Below are 20,099 nucleotides of genomic sequence, written 5' to 3' on the forward strand. Positions count from 1 at the left end.
TGTATTATACTGATGTAGAGCTGTTTGTTTCTTTTGGAAAGCATATGTTAGTGAATAATATCCTAAGTAGAACACGATCCAACAAAACTTGAGATTTCTGTGGAAAAGCACAGTAAGCAGGCAAGAAAATAATTCCTCTTGTCATGATGACTCTATTTGCCAGTGGAAAGGAGCCTGGTTCTTTTTCAGTCTGAGAAAAGATAAGGATAGGCAGTGCAAACAAACAATACCTTTGCCCCCACTGGAATTGTTCTTCGGGGAAGGAGCATGCTTAAGTCACTCTTTTAAAAATTATTTTCTGAGTGATAAGATTATAGTAGTTACAAGGACTAGGGACAACTTTCCTCTGCCACATAACCAGGAGACACACCAGAGATACGCAGACACATTCATGACACTGCAAAAATCTCTCCAATTGCAGAATAATGGCCCACCTTTTTTCTGTACATAGTTGTTTATACAAAAAACACCGTATTTACAGATTAACCCAGTCAAACAACTTTAGATAAGAGAAAGTATCTAATATCCACCCTCCTAGAAAATAATGTGGCTGGCCTGAGATATTTTGCCTTGTTTCATTTAAAGTATAGGCTGGATGAAAACGTTTCGGTTGATGGCTGAAGAGTAACACAGGTTTTCCCAGTTACAACTTGGCTATAGCATATCCGTTACCAGCTCTCCGCTTCCAGCATTTGTGCATGCATAATCCCCCCAAAATCAGGCAGGTCAGGGCTACTGGAATTGCTGCAGTATGCCAGAGCAAACTGGATGCTGTAAAAATCCAGAGAAAAACATTATGTATATTTTAAAAAGACAATTACCTAAATTCAGAAAAGCCTCCCCAGAAAAATCGGTGTCTGATCCTACAGCCCTTTCTCACATGAATAATCCCATTGGTTTTAATGGGGTTAACCCCATGGGTGAGAAGAATAGTGTAGAATGAAGACTGCAGGATCAGAACCTTAAATTACTATGAACAAAACAAACTAAAGCTGAAATTTTTATTAAAGTAAATTGGACTGATTTCCAAGAGTAAATATTTTCCTGTGGAAAAAGTATAATGCAGCTCATTTTGGATTATGCTTTATCTTTCACATCAGAACCAAAAACTAGCAGAAGATCCACCTCCATCCATGTCATTTCCTTCACCTGAGTAATATCTAGCTCCCTAAACAACTCAGGGAAGCTGTGAGCAATATAACAAAACAGCCCAAATCACACAGTTGACATGAGTGAATTGTGACTATGATGAAGGCAGTAAATGTTACTGTGCCTTTCCAGTGCCAAGTGAGCAAGCTTTAGTCACTCACCAACATCATGCAAAGAAAAATCAGTATTATTTCATACTGTTTTCACAGCTGTTTCTCAATCCATGTGTCCAGTGGTCTTTTACATTACAACACAGTTGCACTAAACTAAGGGCCAGTCTCCACACAAACGTGAACCAAAATATCTAAGCCAGTTGTAATTTTCACCTTTTGCTATTTCGGAGCCCGCCCGTGTGTGACAAACTGGGACATTAAGGGTATCCTTGTTCTCACCATTTCCCTTATTTGTTGGTCTCACCTGAGGAGCTGGGTGAAATCCTGGCTCTTTGAAGTCAATGGGAGTTTGTCATTGACTTCATTGAGGCCAAAATGTCACCCATTACCTTTAAAAACCTAGGCCCCTCCAGCAACAGGATCCCTCACATGAAGCCCTTAAACCTGGGCAGAATGTCACTGAAGTCAGATACAGGCAGTTTCTATAGAGACAGTGGACAGTGCCTTTCATGCTAGAAATACCCCAAAGTACTGTCCTGAACAGTGAGTAGGCAGGTAAATGAAGAAGCCATTATGTGCCAAACAATAATTCAAACACAGCCCTAGCTATTCAAACGTGGCTTAGCTGGATTTCACGGCCAGTAACAAATACAGTGTGCTTTTCCCACTAGCATGCAGTTAAGATAAATACCTCCTTGTCTGACCCGTGTTGGCAGCACTTGGCGTCCATGATTATTCTGGGCTTCACACTTAAAATCTGTATAAAAATCCATTTCTCCGACCGGATCAAAAATCAGTGGCACCTCAATGTAGTTCTCGTCATTTTCTACAATTTCCCTGGAACAAAAACAATGCATTTGTCATTTTTTTTATACCTGACTTTTCCAGACTATAATAATTTTGGTGATTTTGATCTGTTCAGTTACCAGTTTCTAACACTAAAATCTATTGAATATTGATTTATTTCCAAAATCACTATGGGATACATTCTAAACCACCCTGTTCACATCCCAGTGCATTCATGGCATCCATTTTGATTAGTCTAGTTATTTAATGGCCTGATTTTTCAGTGTTCTCTATTTTTTCATTCATAGAGTCTTCGAGGAAAAACAGGGTAGACAAGATCCAAATTTCTTATTCAACAAAATGCAAGCCGAATTTATTTTTAAAGCCTTTCAGATCTTCTTTGTGCATCATAAAAGCAGCAAAACAGACACATGCTCAACTGATTTTCCTCTGCAGGGTCACCTTCTCATTTGACATCACAGACAGCCTTTCTGAGACTAGTTCTTGATGTCACCTGGGATAATGACCAAGGAGGGCCCAATCCTGTTCATGCTTACTCAAGTTAGAATGCCGTTTGAAACCACTCACCCGAGTAAGGACTGCTCACATGTAAGGGGATTAGGCTTGTGCCCATATTGAGAGCTGAGTGGAAAAGACTATCAAAACAGTTCCAGCCTACTTTAATAATGGCTTAAATGGAGAGGGAAAGGAATATCTCGAATTAAACATTTTCTTCAGGGTTCTTTTTATGCTTGAACTTTTGAGCTGATGGCAAATGATTAAACAATCATAAATGGGTTGGGCACTGGAGGGTTATAGCCCTACTGCTGCACCCACTCCACTGGTGCCTTCCCTCTGTGCAGCAGAGCTGGAGTCATTCTGCAGGGCTGGAGGCTTCTGGTATGAATTTTGATTGTCTAAGGAAATTATAGGATCCATGGGACTAGAACCCAAATCTGTAGAGGCTAGGACAGCTGAGAGTCCCACATCACCACCAGGAGGCCATGCAGAACCCCACCCAAGGAGCTCTGTGGAGATTAGGTGCCACAGGAAGTACTGCCCCAAGGGACCAGAGCGACAGCTCCCTTCAGCCTTCTGGTTGGCCCATGCTCCCTATTTAACCCTGGGTGCCCTGGGAAGTTGTCTGGGCAAACACACAGACTTCTGGCCTGCTGTGACTCCTGACCACACCTTGCTTTCCTGATTCCTGCCACCTGATTCCAGCCCGATAACCACCTCTGATCTTCTGTCTCTGACCCCAACTCTTGCCTATCAATCTCAGTTCTAGCAATTACTCTGATCCCCACTTGCTATCAACTTGTGAACACCAGTCCAGCTGTGACTGCCAGGCCAGACTGCATATACCCCGTCCCTCAAAGAAATTCACCCCTGTGCAGAAATTCACCACTAAAATCTCACTTACAGTGTCTATTCTGAGGCCTTGAGAAGGATTTAAGAGGTGTATAGGCCTTGTGCTGGCCCTGGCCACAGCAATGAACTTCACCCCCAGTTAGAATGACTCCTTTTCTCGCTGTGATTATCTCAAACTTCTACAATATTAATGAGACACCATCGCTGCAATTTTCTTTTAAAGCCGATAGAAATTGTACCTCTCCCTCAGCGCATTTTCTGTCGCACGGCCATTGCTATAAAGGCCTGATCATTTGTGCAGGTGAATAATTCAATAGATGTGAATAGTTTCATTGGGAATCAATTGGACTATTTGCGGCATAAGAGTCCTCGCTTGCTTGTGTAAGAGCAGGGCTTAAATGATGACATTAAATAAACTCATTGATTTTATTCAGAAACCAATAGTTGGGGCGTTTTTGGTTCAGTTTAATTTGCTTGTTTGTTTCCTTTTTTTTTTTTTTCTTCCAGCTCTACCATTTTCAGCAGAACGTTTCCCACTTTACTCCCTGACGTTCAGTAGCATGGTTATGTCCCTGTAACGTTTCTGAGAGACAAACAAAGAAACAAAGAGCGTGACATTTCCTTAATACTTACAGACGCTCTCCCTCTGTAACTCTGCCCTGTTTGTAAGTTATATCAATGTAAGTGTCATTTGCTAGCCACCCCACGACCGTGTGAAAATGTTTACTCGATCCAATAAATACTTTACATGGAAGGATCAGTCTGGAGCCTGTTTAAAAAGAAATAAGAAAAAGAAAACATTCACAGATGTATTAGCAAGTACTGTTTCACATACTGTAAACTCCCACTGAAAGAGTTGGTAAACTCCCTACATACACTGAGCATGGGTTTCTCTTCTGACCTTGTACGTAGAGAATTTTTGTCCATCCTCTGCTTCTCGGCAGCTATCCCCATTATTTAGAGACTAACTGATTATATATTTTTTTCCAAACATTAGTTGGTAACATTTGCTCTAACCACATTACTCAGAAGATAAGTCCACATGCCACTGGCATGAAGCTTTGAGACACTGCAGTTACTGTGCGTCAAGGGAACAATTTACAGTTCAAGAAAAACCTGACTAGCCAGCAGTGTAATGTCATTCACAGCTGGACTGTCTGCTCAAGGCAAGCCTGTTAAAACCAGACCTCAAATACAAAAAGGGGCCTCCAAAAATAGGCAAACACCACAGTGCAAAAATTAGAACCTTTGCAAGAATAATTGTAATATGGACTTAGCACAATGTATCTTCACCAGGATGCACCTACTTTATATTAAAAATAAAGAGCCCAATAAAACACCTAGTTTAATCATTTATACTTGTGTGGAGTGAGTGCAAAGTTAGTGTAAAATGCAAACCCTGAGGTAGACAAGGGAAGAATTTCTATTTGCTATTAGTTTTAGGTAATAGAAGGTGCAAGGCAGTGAATAATCAAACTCATAGAGCACAACTTCATGTACAATATAAAGTAAAATAGCCTATTAAAATATATGCTGGATTTGGTGGGGGAGGGGGTAAGAGGAAAGGGGGTTTAAAGTTTATGTCATAAAATAATCTATGAGGAAATGACACTGAGACCATACCAATCTGCTCTGTAATTAATGACCAGAGTGGCTGAGAAGTTACAGTTCAAACATCATGGGCAAGGAAATCATTTCTTCCCCCCAAAAAACCACGTGGGCTCGTCAAAACTACCACATACCCTAGATCCTTTTTACAGAATGCACTGAATGCATCTGATGAAGTGAGCTGTAGCTCATGAAAGCTTATGCTCAAATAAATTTGTTAGTCCTTAAGGTGCCACAAGTACTCCTTTTCTTAGAGCAGGGAAAGTTACTGATGCAAAGGATAAGCTAATCCACTCTAAGGATCCTCAAAAAGAAAAGGAAGATTTGTGGCACTTTAGAGACTAAGAAATTTATTTGAGCATAAACTTTCATGGGCTACAGCCCACTTCATTGGATGCATTCAGTGGAAAATACAGTGGGGAGAGTTATATACATAGAGAACATGAAATAATGGGTGTTACCATACACACTGTAACGAGAGTGGTCACTTAAGATGAGCTATTACCAGCAGGAGAGCGGGGGGGGGGGGGGAGAAAACCTTTTGTAGTGATAATCAAGGTGGGCCATTTCCAGCAGTTGACAAGAACGTCTGAGGAACACTGGGGGGTGGGGAAATAAACATGGGGAAATAGTTTTACTTTGTGTAATGACCCATCCACTCCCAGTCACTATTCAAGCCTAAATTAATTGTATCCAGTTTGCAAATTAATTCCAATTCAGCAGTCTCTCGTTGGAGTCTGTTTTTGAAGTTTTTTTGTTGAAGAATTGCAACTTTTCGGTCTGTCATCGAGTGACCAGAGATGTTGAAGTGTTCTCCGACTGGTTTTTGAATGTTATAGTTCTTGACATCTGATTTGTGTCCATTTATTCTTTTACGTAGAAACTGTCCAGTTTGACCAATGTACTTGGCAGAGAGGCACTGCTGGCACATGATGGCATAATCACATTGGTAGATGTGCAGGTGAACTAGCCTCTGTTAGTGTGGCTGATGTGATATATGCCCCCCCCCCCCCGCTCTATCCTTTTTGCGAATACAGACTAACACGGCTGCTACTCTGAAACCTCTAAGGATCCTGAAATTGCTTTACTATTAAAACATACTGTCATTTTTCTTTAGTAATGGCTACTGGAAAACAATCTGTGATACTTTTAAAGAGAACAAATGAAAATCACCACAGGGCAGATCCTCAGATGGTATAAATCAAAGTCAGTGGAGCTGAATACACCCTATATTCTCTTGCTTTTGGAAACAAGTGAATAGTTATTGGCCTTACCAAGAGCAGCTAATGTAGTCTTCTGATCTGGATATACAATCACTGGACTGAATCTCTTTTCTTGGTCTGCCAGGATTGAGAGAACAATAATCATGGTGAGTGCAATAGACAATTTAATAGACTTACAAGAACACAAATAGAAGTTTGCCATTTTTATTACTTTTATTCTGCTGTAAAGCATTTTGTGATACCTTCACAAGCAGAATTGTGGTTTCAAGGGAAGGGACACAGGTTAGGGAACATTGTTATAGATGTTCTTAGACTCTGGTCTTGATCCCAAAAGTAGTGGCACACGGTGGGGAGCTTAAAGGTAGATGTGAGCAAGTGGGGAATACCTGCAAGATTAGGCACCAGACATACAGTCCTTTCTATGGAGCAGTAAGTCTCAAGTTCCCAGCACATCTACTCCCAAACTCAGAAGAACACAGAGTGAAAAATGCATGAGTTGTGAGCAGAGGATGTAAGTGTTTGAGGAGTCAAGAAGTCAAGAATGAGCCCCTGCATCCAAATGAAACCCTTAGCAGCATACTTCTCTTTTAAACTTTGCTCCTGCTATTAGGTAGTAGTATTCTGGCAGCCCTGAGGCACCATTTTCATTAATACACTGTTTCTTGATCTGGAGGATGGTGTGGATTGCACTCTCAGCAAATTTGCGGATGATACTAAACTGGGAGGAGTGGTAGATACGCTGGAGGGCAGGGATAGGATACAGAGGGACCTAGACAAATTGGAGGATTGGGCCAAAAGAAATCTGATGAGGTTCAATAAGGATAAGTGCAGGGTCCTGCATTTAGGACGGAAGAACCCAATGCACAGCTACAGACTAGGGACCAATGACTAGGCAGCAGCTCTGCGGAAATGGACCTAGGGGTGACAGTGGACGAGAAGCTGGATATGAGTCAGAAGTGTGCCCTTGTTGCCAAGAAGGCCAATGGCATTTTGGGATGTATAAGTAGGGGCATAGCAAGCAGATCGAGGAACGTGATCGTCCCCCTCTATTCGACATTGGTGAGGCCTCATCTGGAGTACTGTGTCCAGTTTTGGGCCCCACACTACAAGAAGGATGTGGATAAATTGGAAAGAGTCCAGCGAAGGGCAACAAAAATGAGTAGGGGTCTGGAACACATGACTTCTGAGGAGAGGCTGAGGGAACTGGGATTGTTTAGTCTGCGGAAGAGAAGAATGAGGGGGATTTGATAGCGGCTTTCAACTACCTGAGAGGTGGTTCCAGAGAGGATGGTTCTAGGTCTATTCTAGACCAGTGGTGGAAGAGGACAGGACAAGGAGTAATGGTCTCAAGTTGCAGTGGGGGAGGTTTAGGTTGGATATTAGGAAAAACTTTTTCACTAGGAGGGTGGTGAAACACTGGAATGCGTTGCCTAGGGAGGTGGTGGAATCTCCTTCCTTAGAAGTTTTTAAGGTCAGGCTTGAGAAAGCCCTGGCTGGGATGATTTAATTGGGGGTGGGTCCTGCTTTTGAGCAGGGGGTTGGACTAGATGACCTCCTGAGGTCCCTTCCAACCCTGATATTCTATGATTCTATGATTCTTCTGCACAACTTGTTCTGCTTGTCCCTTTTAACATTGTGGTTATATGCACCACACACTGCATCGTCTCTGTCCACAGGCTAGCTGAATACTACAATAAGAAGGCATTTATCGAATAACTACTTCTATGCAGATTACCCAGACCATTCTGCAGTCTGGTATGAGAGATTAAATTGCAGACTGCAATCTGACAGGCACTACTCAAGCAAGGAAGGGTTGAAGGATTTGCGCCATTTGCAGGGTCAATAGAATAAATACACAGTCATGTTTATAGATCTTCGCATATTCTGAACAACGTACATGTAACACTCCTGCCCTCTGTTGTTTGTGTTGTGTACAGACAGCCATCATGTGCGTTTCTTAGTGCAGCAGGCAAAGCAATTTGTACCATTTTACAAAAGAGAAAGTGAAATGAATGTCTTTTCCCACCATTCCCTATTAGTTAAACTAAATATTATATTTCCTAAGCCCTCTGAAGACATTTGCATTGACTTTTGTGACAAATTATTCAGTTTAATGACTACAGGCACTTTCAACATATGTTCTATTGCCCAGAAATGTGGTGCTTAATGTCAATGCTGGCTCAACTGTTAGCCAAACAAAGCACTGAGCTGAGCAGTGCCTGGGGGTTTTCTGTGAAACTGTTTTGGACCATTATTAAAATTAAGCAGCATGCATGCTGTTCTAATATCCCAGTTTCCCTGGCAGCTAACCAGCAGCAACAGTGAGAGACTTAACGTGAGTTCCCGTCTGTACATTGCAGTGACAAAGACCATTCCGGCCAAATGGTTTGTTAAGTACTGTACCATCTCAAGTGGGAAGTATTTACCCAAAGTCTGTAGCTGGATAGTTCTGGTGATGTTATACAGTGTGCCTCCAGAGGTAAAAGACATTTCACAGGTGTAATAGCCAGAATCTTTTGATGACACAAAGCTGATGTAGAGATAGTGTGTGCCTTTCAAGCTTTTGAATTTTTTATTGTCTTCATCCAAAGGTACAGAATCCTAAAGAAATAACAACCACCAAATGGTTAAAATAGGCCAGGGAGTGAAGAGACCTGGATTTGATTTTCTGTGTAACCCTTGGGGAAATTACTTATTCTCTTATCTAAGATTTTATATCACATTTATGATTACGGTATCTAAGCACCTTTATTTCCCTACCTGTAAAATAGACAGAATAGCACTTGTGCTACTTCAAGGGTGAGCATTGCAAGGCTGAATTCATCAATAATTGTAAAACACTTTGCAATCCACCAATGTGAGGCCCTATGTGAAGTGTGATACATTGTTATTATTAACATGTATTTTCAAATGCTGTCATCTTAAATTATGCATGTTGGCTAAAGAGAATATATAATGAGCTTCTTTCCAGAATAGGAATGATCTTGTATGAGATACAAGAACATCTTAGCAATCATATATCTTCCCATGGCACCATATTATTTTCCCGTGCCAAGTCTCGCAAGATGTGACATGTTGCCAAGCTGTTATCACCAATACTCTGTTGAGCTTTGCTAGCAACAAGTGTGTTCTTTCCCACTGTGGACAGGCCTGTTTTTTCCTGACAGCCAGGGCCGGCTCCAGGCACCAGCAAACCAAGCAGGTGCCTGGGGCGGCAAATGTAAAGGGGCAGCAGGACATCGGGCTCTGGGGCGGCAATCCGCCCTCAGCGGTGGCGGGAATTCTTTGACTCTTCTTTGGTCGCCAGCATCAATTCGGCGGCCACACCATCACTCTGCCTCCGTGTTCGGTGGCAAGGCTTTTTTTGTTTGTTTTTTTTGCCACTTGGGGCGGCAAAAACGCTGGAGCCGGCCCTGCTGACAGCCATGTTATTAATCAAGCTGTAGAGCTGAACTTTATGTTACCCAGGCAAATAAACTACAGCATGTTTCTCAGGTGAAAGCTGAACAGGGAAACTTTGCTAGCATGATTTCAACCCCAGTAAAAAGGATGCCTTGTAAACCAGCCTAATGACCTATGCTCTTTATTTGCTGTACAACTAGGTACTGTGGAATTTCAAACTGTACAGAAGAGACTTCTGGACGAAATGATTATCGCTATTGATTTGTGATACATTCAAACAAGAGCATGGTAAATCAGTAATGCATTTTGCACAGTCCCAACATGCAACGAGCAAGTCACAGGAACTTCTCACATAAAAGAAGACAGAGAGAAGGTGAGTTAGTGCCTGGGTTAGGCAAACTCTGAAACAGCTCAGCTTCTAGTTCATGTTTGATGTTCCTAAAAGTTCACCATTCAGGGCTTCAGTCAGTCACCTGCAGGGGTCAGAAAGGGATCCCCCCGCCCCGCCATGTATTCTGGGATTATTATTTTTTTCTGTCTCCTTTTCTGAAGCCTGAGAGGGGGCCAAAGCTGGCACACTGGACAGGGTGGATTGATGCTCTGAGGAGGTACCAAGTATTCTGTCTCTCGGGTGCTTGGCTGACTGGTTCGTGCTCACATGCTCAGCGTCTACCTGATCACCCTATGCTGAAAGAGGAAGAAATTTTTCCCCAGGTCAGATTAGTAGGGACCTTGAGCTTTTTGCCTTCCTCAGCAGCAAAAGGCATGGGTCACTTGCCGGATTATCTAGATCTCTCTCACTTGATCAATTCTCTGCCACTGCAGGAGTCTTGGGCATTGGGTGCACCTTGTTCCCACCTATTCTCTGCCTGTGGCACGTTATCATCTAGTCTCCTGTGGCCTGTAATACTTTAGTCTAATTTCAGTTGTTGGGTTTATTGTGCAGGTGCCGAGTGGTGGCGGTGGTGGCCTGTGACACACAGGCCAGACTATATGATCGAGTGATCCCTTTTGGCATTAAACTCTATGACTCTGATTCTTTAGAAGAGGTGAAAGCTCTACCTTGTACCATTTTAGCTCCAAGTCTGTTTCCTTTTGTATGAAATCCCCCAGATCAGGGCAAACAAGTTTTCCAGAAGTAAACGTGAAGAGAATTTGATGATAGGAAATCTCATGAACAGCAGTTTTCTCAATAACTGTTAGGTGAATGGAGACAATAGCACAGTAAGAGGAATTCCTGCAAGCATATGAAGGATAGATGTTAACAGGTGTGCACCCACACAGAAAGGGGCGGGATGGCATGCATTTAATGCTTGTGCAAGATGCTTGATTGAGAGCCCTAGACACCAAAGTCCACTGCTTACCAACCGAACCAACACAGCATGAGCAGTACAAGCCTCCTCATACTGTCCTGCTGCCATGATTCAATTCTGAGGTGAGAGAGGCCACTTTAGTCCTAAAGACTGAAGGAGCATGGCAGCTAATGTTATAAATAATTCTGTTAAAATATAGAGCAGAGTCTCATTTCTCTTCATAATGACCAGAAGTCGTTCAGCCGGTACTCCAAGGTCAGACTTCACCTATTATTCCTTTCCACTGTGGCCAGACAGATTGTATTAAATTTTGGTGGCACAGTGACTGCAGGGATAGTCTGAACATTTTATGTCTTTCTTGCCATCAACAGATTCAGATTACATCTGGAATACCTCAGTCAGCACAAAGGCAGCATTGTCAGTGCTTAAAGTAGGGGGCTGGTAGGTTCTAATCTCTACCCGGTGACCTTGGACGGGTCAGTTAACCTCTTTGTACCTTGCTTTCTCTCAGTAGTCGGTTTCTGGTAAGTCAAGTGTGAGTCAATACTAGGTCACGAGCAGGGATTCTGGGAAGTCACCTGTGTTATTTTTGGAAGAATGAAAACTTTTTGGTGGTGGGTTGTTGATTTTAAAGTTCAAGCTTTTCCTTTGGAACACTGAGTTTGTTGCATTCCCTGAGGAAATCTTTCCTGCTTGCCTGGCCTTGCAGGGAAAAAAGAAAGAATGTACCCTGCTGAACAGCAGCAGCTCTGTTGTGAACTGTGTGCTTCTGCACCCATTCGCTTCAATAAGATCTTAATTCTACAGTGCAGGTGTTGGAGCCTGTCAGTGGCAATCTAAGCAACGAATATGAAAGCTGAGTCAGAGCACTTCTTAAAAATATGGCTGCTGCTGTTTTATTATTGACAGGCATTTATAGAGTGACAGGTGTTCATAGCACTTTACAAAACCTAGAAAAAAGGACACCTTCTCTGCTTTGATGTGTTTACAATATTTAGTATCTCCTTCCCATTTGACCCAATGGGGCTTTTGTTTATGTAAGTTTCAAAGCAGGATTTTCCAGACAGACTATATCTACTGGATAGATTGATAGGGATTCTCTCTGTCCATCCTCTGATGGAATTGTTCACTTTAGTTCCCAGTCTTACATCCTCTGTAATAATTGCATAGTGGCGGTTTGCTTCCAACCCAGAAGACTGAACAAAAGAGCTATTTACCTGTTGTTGTTTTAAGCAGAATTGCTTCATCATAAAATACCTGTCAGGTATTGCAAAGCAAGTTCACAACCCCAACAAGTTTACCTCTGAGACCCCAATCCTGCAAACATTTAAATGAATTTGCTTTAACTTTATGCATTGATAAAAATGGTCTGCATATGCTTGCAAGACTGGGACCTGTTCTTTTGCAATGTGCAGGCTCTTGCGTTCACCCACTGCTGTCTGTTGCTGTTAATATTGTTATAACGTCATTATAGTGTTGCACATAATCATTGCTAATCAGTATGAAATTGCCAGTCAGTAGTAAAATAATTGCTAATCAGGCGGAGGTGGAGAACTGTAATAGTTTGCCAATGCCCTCATTTCACAGTGTACTGAAAAGTATGGTAAATTCCTTAACGGTGATTTGCAAGAGGAAAATTAGATTTCCTTGTTTGTGCGTTAGTGCTCCTTTATAAAGGCAGCTTCAAATATTTACATTTTTAAATTCTGTCTGTTTCTTACTTTATAAATCTCAGAAATCTCAGTGCTAGCTTTGTAGTGGAGGGAGACAGGAGAACTGGGTCAGGATGGTGGCAGGTATAGCCTTTAAGAGTCAGAAAGAATCAAGATTCAGCCTATTGTGATGTCATTATCCCTCTTCTCTGCTCCAGACATTCAAGCAGCACCACCAGATTCTGGATCCTTCCTTGAACCTGAAAGTTTCTTTCAAATTTGTAAACCTTCCAAGTGTGACTGTGACAAGCGGCTAGATTCACAAAGGGATTTAGGCATTGGCACATTCAGTGTCACCACCCCTAACTTTTAGGTGCCTAGAAATCACTTGGATTCAAAAGCCTGAGTTCAGCTCTCAGGCTTCCTGTACAATGAATGCAGGGAGACAGGTGCCCAAGAATACACCAGCATGCTAGGCAACTCTCTGCCTAAAGATAGCCAATGGGAGATGCCAAGGAGAGGTGTGCATCCTAAGCTCCACCCCTCTCAGGGAGTTCAGTGCCTAAATCTGGCCTGGAGGGAGGCACCTATCTCTGCTTGGGATTCTCATGTGGGATCCATTTCTTGGAGGTAGGGTGCCTCTTGTGAGAAGACCGGAGGCGGGGGAGAGGCAGTTAGCTGCCCAAGTCCCTTTGTGCTTTGGTCTTCCCTGAAGGTTGGAAAAGTCACAGTTCAAGTTTCAGCCTAGTTTGACATAATTATTTTACTCTAGCAGTCCAGTCCTATAAAGGGTCTTCCTGCAAAATCAAGATCAAGACTTACTATTTTAAATGTAAAACAGAGCAGAAAAAAATAGGGGAAATAATTCTGAAGCCCTCTCTATGGTATAATCAAGATTACAAATATATATTTACTTCATGAACTTTACTACAGGGATCCAAAGAGAGTGGGTGTTTTTCATGGACTTCACTGAGCTTTGGATGAAGCCAATAAGATCTTTTAGGCACAGTCAAATAGTTTAGTGGACTGGATTTTTATTTAAATGCCTACCTTCGAGTGCAGACATATTGTCCAGAGTCCTCTAACGATGCTGGTAAAAACCAAAGAGCATCATCTTGTGTCCAGATTCTTGGTTCCTCATCTCCTCCTGAGGTCATCATTTTTGAATCATTTTTAGACCATGTCAGATTACACGGATGGCTGGAAAAGTCCAAGTGTTTGTATTTGAAGGAAGGGCATTTCAGGATCACAGGTTCTCCTTTCAGTGCAAAGTAGCGTTTGAAATACGTGGTGTGACCCTGGCAATTTTCTACGTAAACCAGAGAAATTGTTTCGTTAGTGTCTCACTTTTAAAAAAATAAATAAATAAAGGTAGGAAAACAAATGCTCTAGCTCAAATCCTTGATATGAGCTTTGCCGTTACCTGTGCTTTCCACATGCTGGATTCTGAAGGCAGAGGCATCCACTATGTATGTACAGATAACAAACAGGAGCCCAGCCATCTTCTTCCAGAGGAAACAGGAAAGAGAAAAATGGGGAACAGCGTCTTGAAGCCTGCAGGTGAGAAGATCACATGTATAACGATACATAAGATAATGTGCATCACCTCACATCGTATAATATATTTTAACAGCTAACTGCTCTTGCCCTATCACTCTTTGCCCCCTTGTAGTGCCCAGCCTACATAAAGTCTGTTCCAATACAGTTTTGAAGATAGTGGTAATTGGATTGTGCGGACTAACGAGAGCAACAACTCAGCAGCTTTTCTTTGTATTCAGTTTCTTTTGGAATCTGGACCAGTAGCAGGGTACACTTCAGTTGGGGTTGAATCCTGACCTCCAGGATGGATTCAGACTGGTTCTCAAATATCTCTGGCTATATCAATTGACGAGCAGAAATAAAGGCCCTATCCCAGTTACACAAACTATCCTGAAGAGCATCTGAAACTGCAGAAGCTCCAAAATAAGCTTGTTTTAAGCTATGAGCTTCAGGAGACTCAACTGACATATAAAGGAAAGGAGTACTTGTGGCACCTTAGAGACTAACCAATTTATTTGAGCATAAGCTTTCTGGACAGCCTCTACGTAAAAGAATAAATGGACACAAATCAGATGTCAAGAATTATAACATTCATAAACCAATCGGAGAACACTTCAATCTCTCTGGTCACGCAATTTCAGACATGAAGGTCGCTATCTTACAACAAAAAAACTTCAAATCCAGACTCCAGCAAGAAATTGCTGAATTGGAATTAATTTGCAAATTGGATACTATTAATTCAGGCTTAAATAAAGACTGGAAGTGGCTAAGTCATTATGCAAGGTAGCCTATTTCCCCTTGTTTTTTCCTACCCCCCCCCCCAGACATTCTGGTTAAACTTGGATTTATGCTGGAAATGGCCCACCTTGATAATCATACACATTGTGAGGAGAGTGGTCAGTTTGGATGAGCTATTACCAGCAGGAGAGTGAGTTTGGGGTGGGGGGGGGTGGGGGGGGTGAGAAAACCTGGATTTGTGCTGGAAATGGCCCACCTTGATTTTCATACACACTGTAAGGAGAGTGATCACTTTGGATAAGCTATTACCAGCAGGAGAGTGAGTGTGTGTGTGTGGTTTTTGGAGGGGGAGTGGGGGGTGAGAAAACCTGGATTTGTGCTGGAAATGGCCCACCTTGATTATCATACACATTGTAAAGAGAGTGGTCACTTTGGATGGGCTATTACCAGCAGGAGAGTGAGTTTGTGTGGTGGGGGCGGAGGGTGAGAAAACCTGGATTTGTGCTGGAAATGGCCCAACTTGATCATCATATACATTGTGAGGAGAGTGGTCAGTTTGGATGAGCTATTACCAGCAGGAGAGTGAGTTTGGGGTGGGGGGGGTGGGGGGGTGAGAAAACCTGGATTTGTGCTGGAAATGGCCCACCTTGATTTTCATACACATTGTAAGGAGAGTGATCACTTTAGATAAGCTATTACCAGCAGGAGAGTGAGGTGGGAGGAGGTATTGTTTCATGGTCTCTGTGTATATAATGTCTTCTGCAGTTTCCACAGTATGCATCCGATGAAGTGAGCTGTAGCTCACGAAAGCTTATGCTCAAATAAACTGGTTAGTCTCTAAGGTGCCACAAGTACTCCTTTTCTTTTTGCGAATACAGACTAACAGGGCTGTTACTCTGAAACTGACATATAGTTCATTGGCTCCCATGGGACGAAGTAGGGAAAGAGATATCTGAGCAAATACTGGCAGGAACTGATGCTTTGTGAGCCTCTGTCATCCCTGCAAGGGGACGACGATGATGCATGGCTTCCTAGCTAATGCACTGCTACAGGCTGGGGACCAACTGGCTAAGTGGCAGTTCTGCAGAAAAAGATTTGGGGATTACAGTGGATGAGAAGCTGGATATGAGTCAACAGTGTGCCCTTGTTGCCAACAAGGCTAACAGCATATGCGGCTGCATTAGTAGGAGCATTGCCAGCAGATCAGGGGAAGTGATTATTCCCCTCTGTTCGGCACTGGTGAGGCCACATCTGGAGTACTGTGTCCAATTTTGGGCCCCCCACTACAGAAGGGATGTGGAAAAATTGGAGAGAGTCTAGCGGAGGGCAAGGAAAATGATTAGAGGGCTGGTGCACATAACTTATGAGGAGAGGCTGAGGGAACTGGGGTTATTTAGTCTGGAGAAGAGAAGAGTGAGGAGGGATTTGATAGCAGCCTTCAACTGCCTGAAGGGGGGTTCCAAAGAGGCTGAAACTAGGCAGTTCTCAGTGGTGGCAGATGACAGAACAAGGAGCAATGGTCTCAAGTTGCAGTGGGGGAGGTCTAGGTTGGATATTAGTGAAACACTATTTCACTAGGAGGGTGGTGCAGCACGGGAATGGGTTACCTAGGGAGGTGGTGGAATCTCCATCCTTAGAAGTTTTTAAGGCCCAGCTTGACAAAGCCCTGGCTGGGATGATTTAGATGGGGTTGGTCCTGCTTTGAGCAGGGGGTTGGACTAGATGACCTCCTGAGGTCTCTTCCAACCCTAATCTCCTATGATTCTATAATTAACACCAATGGGAGAGTTGATAGGACCGTGTTGAGGTCTCTTCCAACCCTAATCTCCTATGATTCTATGATTCTATAATTAACACCAATGGGAGAGTTGACAGGACCATGTTGTGCAGGTGGATGATGGCTGTGTTTATCTTGTATAACTCCCATCACTGTAAACTCTCATAAGAGATTGTTAACAGAAAGAAAGACAAAACAAAAATCCTGATTAAAAGTAATACTGCTGCAGAGAGGAGAGGGTAAATACTAAAAACCAAACCACTTTGCATGAATTGAGATTATTGGGATGCCAGTGGAGAGAGCTATTCCAAATCTTTTGAATGGGAAAACATCTCCTGTTAATTTGCTAGGTCTAACTGTTTGGAAGAAGCCTCTCTGCATAGAAAAGTGCTAGCTGGTCTCAACACACTGTAGAGATGAAAATGGCCTCTCAAGAGGGAGTGTTAGGGTAAATCTACCCTGCAATAGAAGACCTGCAGCATGGCCAATGCAAGACATGCAACTATGTATGATTTACACACGTAACTTGCATGAGTGCATACAACTCATGAATTATCAAGGATATCACTGGCACCAGACAAAGGGCAGGAGGGAGTAGTTGTCAAAAATACATTTAGAAAAAGTTTAGTGTTACCACACAGGCAAAGAGGAAAAGTCTCTTAGGGGAAAGTGAAGTATAAATAACAGACTTTCTTGAGAGATTAGAAGAAAGGTCTGCGTGCTTAAACTTTTGGTACATCTGGGACCTGGCTAGCTTTGATCCAGTCCACCCTTAGCAAACAGAAACATCTAACCTGCACTGGTTCAACTAAAAAAAGAAAAAGTTGAATTGTCCCTTCACTATGAAACAGGAAAAGTCAAATGCTGCATATACTGTAAGAACGTGGAAAACAATTGCATCTCCCTAGCAGTCACTACAGTAGATAAACAAAATCAGCCAAATGGAAGTCTGAGGAGACAAATATTCAGACTGTAAAGCTTCAAATCCAATTGGTTGGCCAGCACACTTGATATGAAAATTGTGCACGCACTTAGACCCATTTGTCACCAGAGAAATCCCATATGGTGAATGAGCTTTGTTACAATGCTAACAGAGTTCTGCAGCCTGCGCCCCACATCCATGCAAATACAGACTTGCTTGACTTGTTATTGCTCCCATACAACCTACTATTATCAGTGTCAGGACCTAGGAAGGGGTTCACTCACCGCAGCTGCAGCTCCTTGTGGCCAACAGTGGCTCCATCTCTGCGGTGGTCTCTCTTCCTGCAACTTGCCCCTCCAACCAGGACACACTTTAGTCCATCCCTTCCAGCGTTTCAGAGAGTCCACCCAAGCAATAGTCCAGTGACAGCAGGTCTTAGACTCACAGACTTTAAGGTCAGAAGGGACCATCATGATCATCTAGTTTGACCTACTGCACATGGCAGGCCATAGAATCTCACCCACCAACTCCTGTAATAGTTAACTCTAGTTCAAATCAGCAAGTGACCCATGCCCCTCACTGCAGAGGAAGGTGAAAAATCCTCAGGGTCTTTGCCAATGTGACCGGAGGAAAACGCCTTCCCGATCCCAAATATGATAATCAGTTACACCTCAGGCATGTGGGCAAGACCCACCAGACAGACACCTGGGAACAAATTCTCAGTAGTAACTCAGAGCCCTCCATATCTAGTGTCCCATCTCTGGCTGTTGGAGAGATTTGCTAATAGCAGTCACAGCAGGCATATTTGGGCCATATGCCATTGCAGGCAATCTCATCATACCATCCCTTCCATAAACTTATCAAGCTCAATCTTAAAACAAGTTAGTTTTTTTGCCCTCACTACTTCCCTCTTCTGACTTGTGGCATGATAGAGTCTGGATGAAATATCACATAGATACATCAGCTTTGTCATTCTTTTCATTTCATAAGACCCATACAACCTGCCACAGAATCTGCAGCCCCTACAGCTCTGGTGGAACAATCCCTCATAACAGCAAGCATGAAAATGATGACTCAACACTTTTAGGGGGCTTCATCCTAGTCTTAATTTGGGGTGTACATCTTGGCCGCCAAATCACATGCACACCCAAGTTATTAGGTGTTCAATTTGTGTGCCAATGGGTTTTCAGCATGAAAATGATCATTGGTACATACAAGTAATTATGAGCAAAACCCACATACAAAGTTCCACTCCCACAAGTAGAAACTATTTTAAAATCTGAGGCAGAGATAGGAGAAGGAATTTAAAATAGAATGGCTATGCTCCACTGCCAATCATTCACTAGCCACCAGACATGCTGACTTAGCAAGGGAAAGGTGTATCTCTCTGTGCATATATGCTAATGCTACAGGAGTGTTTCTTATCTCACACCAGTTTTAAACTCCACTGATTTCAGTAGGGTTCTTCTTGATTAGCACTGTGCACACACAATATAGAACAGACCCATAATACACATATAGTATACAATTCACATCCATTCACACATTGTGTTTAAATAGAAACGTGTTACACAGACACACACATGCTATATACATAGATATCTGTTACACACACATACACTTAAGGTTACCTAACAGTGTTAGTGCCCGGATACCAAGGAGAATCACCTTGAATTCTCTCCAAAAGAAAAAAAAAAGACATACTTTTCCTGGCACACACATCATATTCACACACAGACATAAATAGGCTTCTTCTACTTATGTTACCAATCTGTTTATTCAGACTTTCTCCTTTCTACTAGCTCAGTTTAGCTAACGACTGCTGGTTTGACTATAACCGTGCATTTTGAAGTTAGGGCTATTTGCCTTCTTCACAGGGTTGACCAAAACAAAATTCCATTAAGAAATACTCTATTATTGCAAACTTCTCTTAACATCTCCCCTGCTTTTTTGGAAGGGGCGAGGGAATTGTTGAATTAACAGTTCCTAAGATACACATGACATCCTACAGCAAAGTTCTCTCTCTCTGTCCTTTTGATTATTTGCATGATGAAAATATTTTGCTGCTTTGTTCACCTATTTAAGTTCCCTCTATTGTGCTGACCAGCAGTCTCCACAAACCAGTAGACAACTTATTTTTCCCAGATGACATTTCCCTCCCATTTACTTACCTCTGATTCTGCATTCTTTTGCCCAGTGGCTTCTCCTGTGGAACTCTAGGCAAGGCTTTCATGTAGCATTGGAAGGGTCCTAATAGATGGCTTTATATGCAACTCAACACACAACGGAAATGTTTTCACATTGTGCAATCAGCTGTGTGTCAGAACCAACAACTTTTTTGGACGCACCTTTCCCATTCCAAAGAGTGAGAATGAGAGAAAAGGGGGCAGGGGAAAAGGGGGGAGATTTCCCAACAGGGGAAATGACTGCTGCTAAATATGTTACTACGTTTCCCTTTTTGTGACGAACAATAATTTACTTATGTCCTGTTGATGGTGAGTTCAGC

At 42.5% G+C, this 20,099-nt stretch overlaps 1 protein-coding gene across 1 annotated transcript; it reads right to left on the reverse strand.

Moving 5' to 3' along the window:
* Positions 1–311: 311 nt before the first annotated feature.
* IL1R2 (interleukin 1 receptor type 2) lies at positions 312–19,892 on the reverse strand. The gene is made up of 9 exons (XM_084617653.1): positions 19,765–19,892; positions 14,041–14,171; positions 13,668–13,926; positions 10,715–10,889; positions 8,677–8,851; positions 6,302–6,367; positions 4,053–4,188; positions 1,954–2,099; positions 312–771 (listed from the first exon to the last, which is right to left on the reverse strand). Exons 1-9 carry the CDS (start codon positions 19,824–19,826, stop codon positions 644–646), a joined length of 1,278 nt encoding a protein of 425 aa, XP_084473779.1. The 5' UTR covers positions 19,827–19,892; the 3' UTR covers positions 312–643.
* Positions 19,893–20,099: the final 207 nt, after the last annotated feature.

This window comes from Lepidochelys olivacea (genome assembly GCF_965140295.1).
Source record: "Lepidochelys olivacea isolate rLepOli2 genome assembly, chromosome: 1".
Classification (NCBI taxonomy): domain Eukaryota; kingdom Metazoa; phylum Chordata; order Testudines; family Cheloniidae; genus Lepidochelys; species Lepidochelys olivacea.

What these genes read in the sequence shown, in the direction of transcription:
- IL1R2 (XM_084617653.1), bottom strand. Translation starts at nt 19,826, where the DNA reads ATGAAAGCCTTGCCTAGAGTTCCACAGGAGAAGCCACTGGGCAAAAGA. An exon ending in AAAAGAATGCAGAATCAGAG is followed by an intron (nt 14,172 to 19,764) that starts GTAAGTAAATGG and finishes TCTCACCTGCAG; the next exon opens with GCTTCAAGACGCTGTTCCCC. An exon ending in TATCCAGCTACAGACTTTGG is followed by an intron (nt 6,368 to 8,676) that starts GTAAATACTTCC and finishes CAATCCTGGCAG; the next exon opens with ACCAAGAAAAGAGATTCAGT.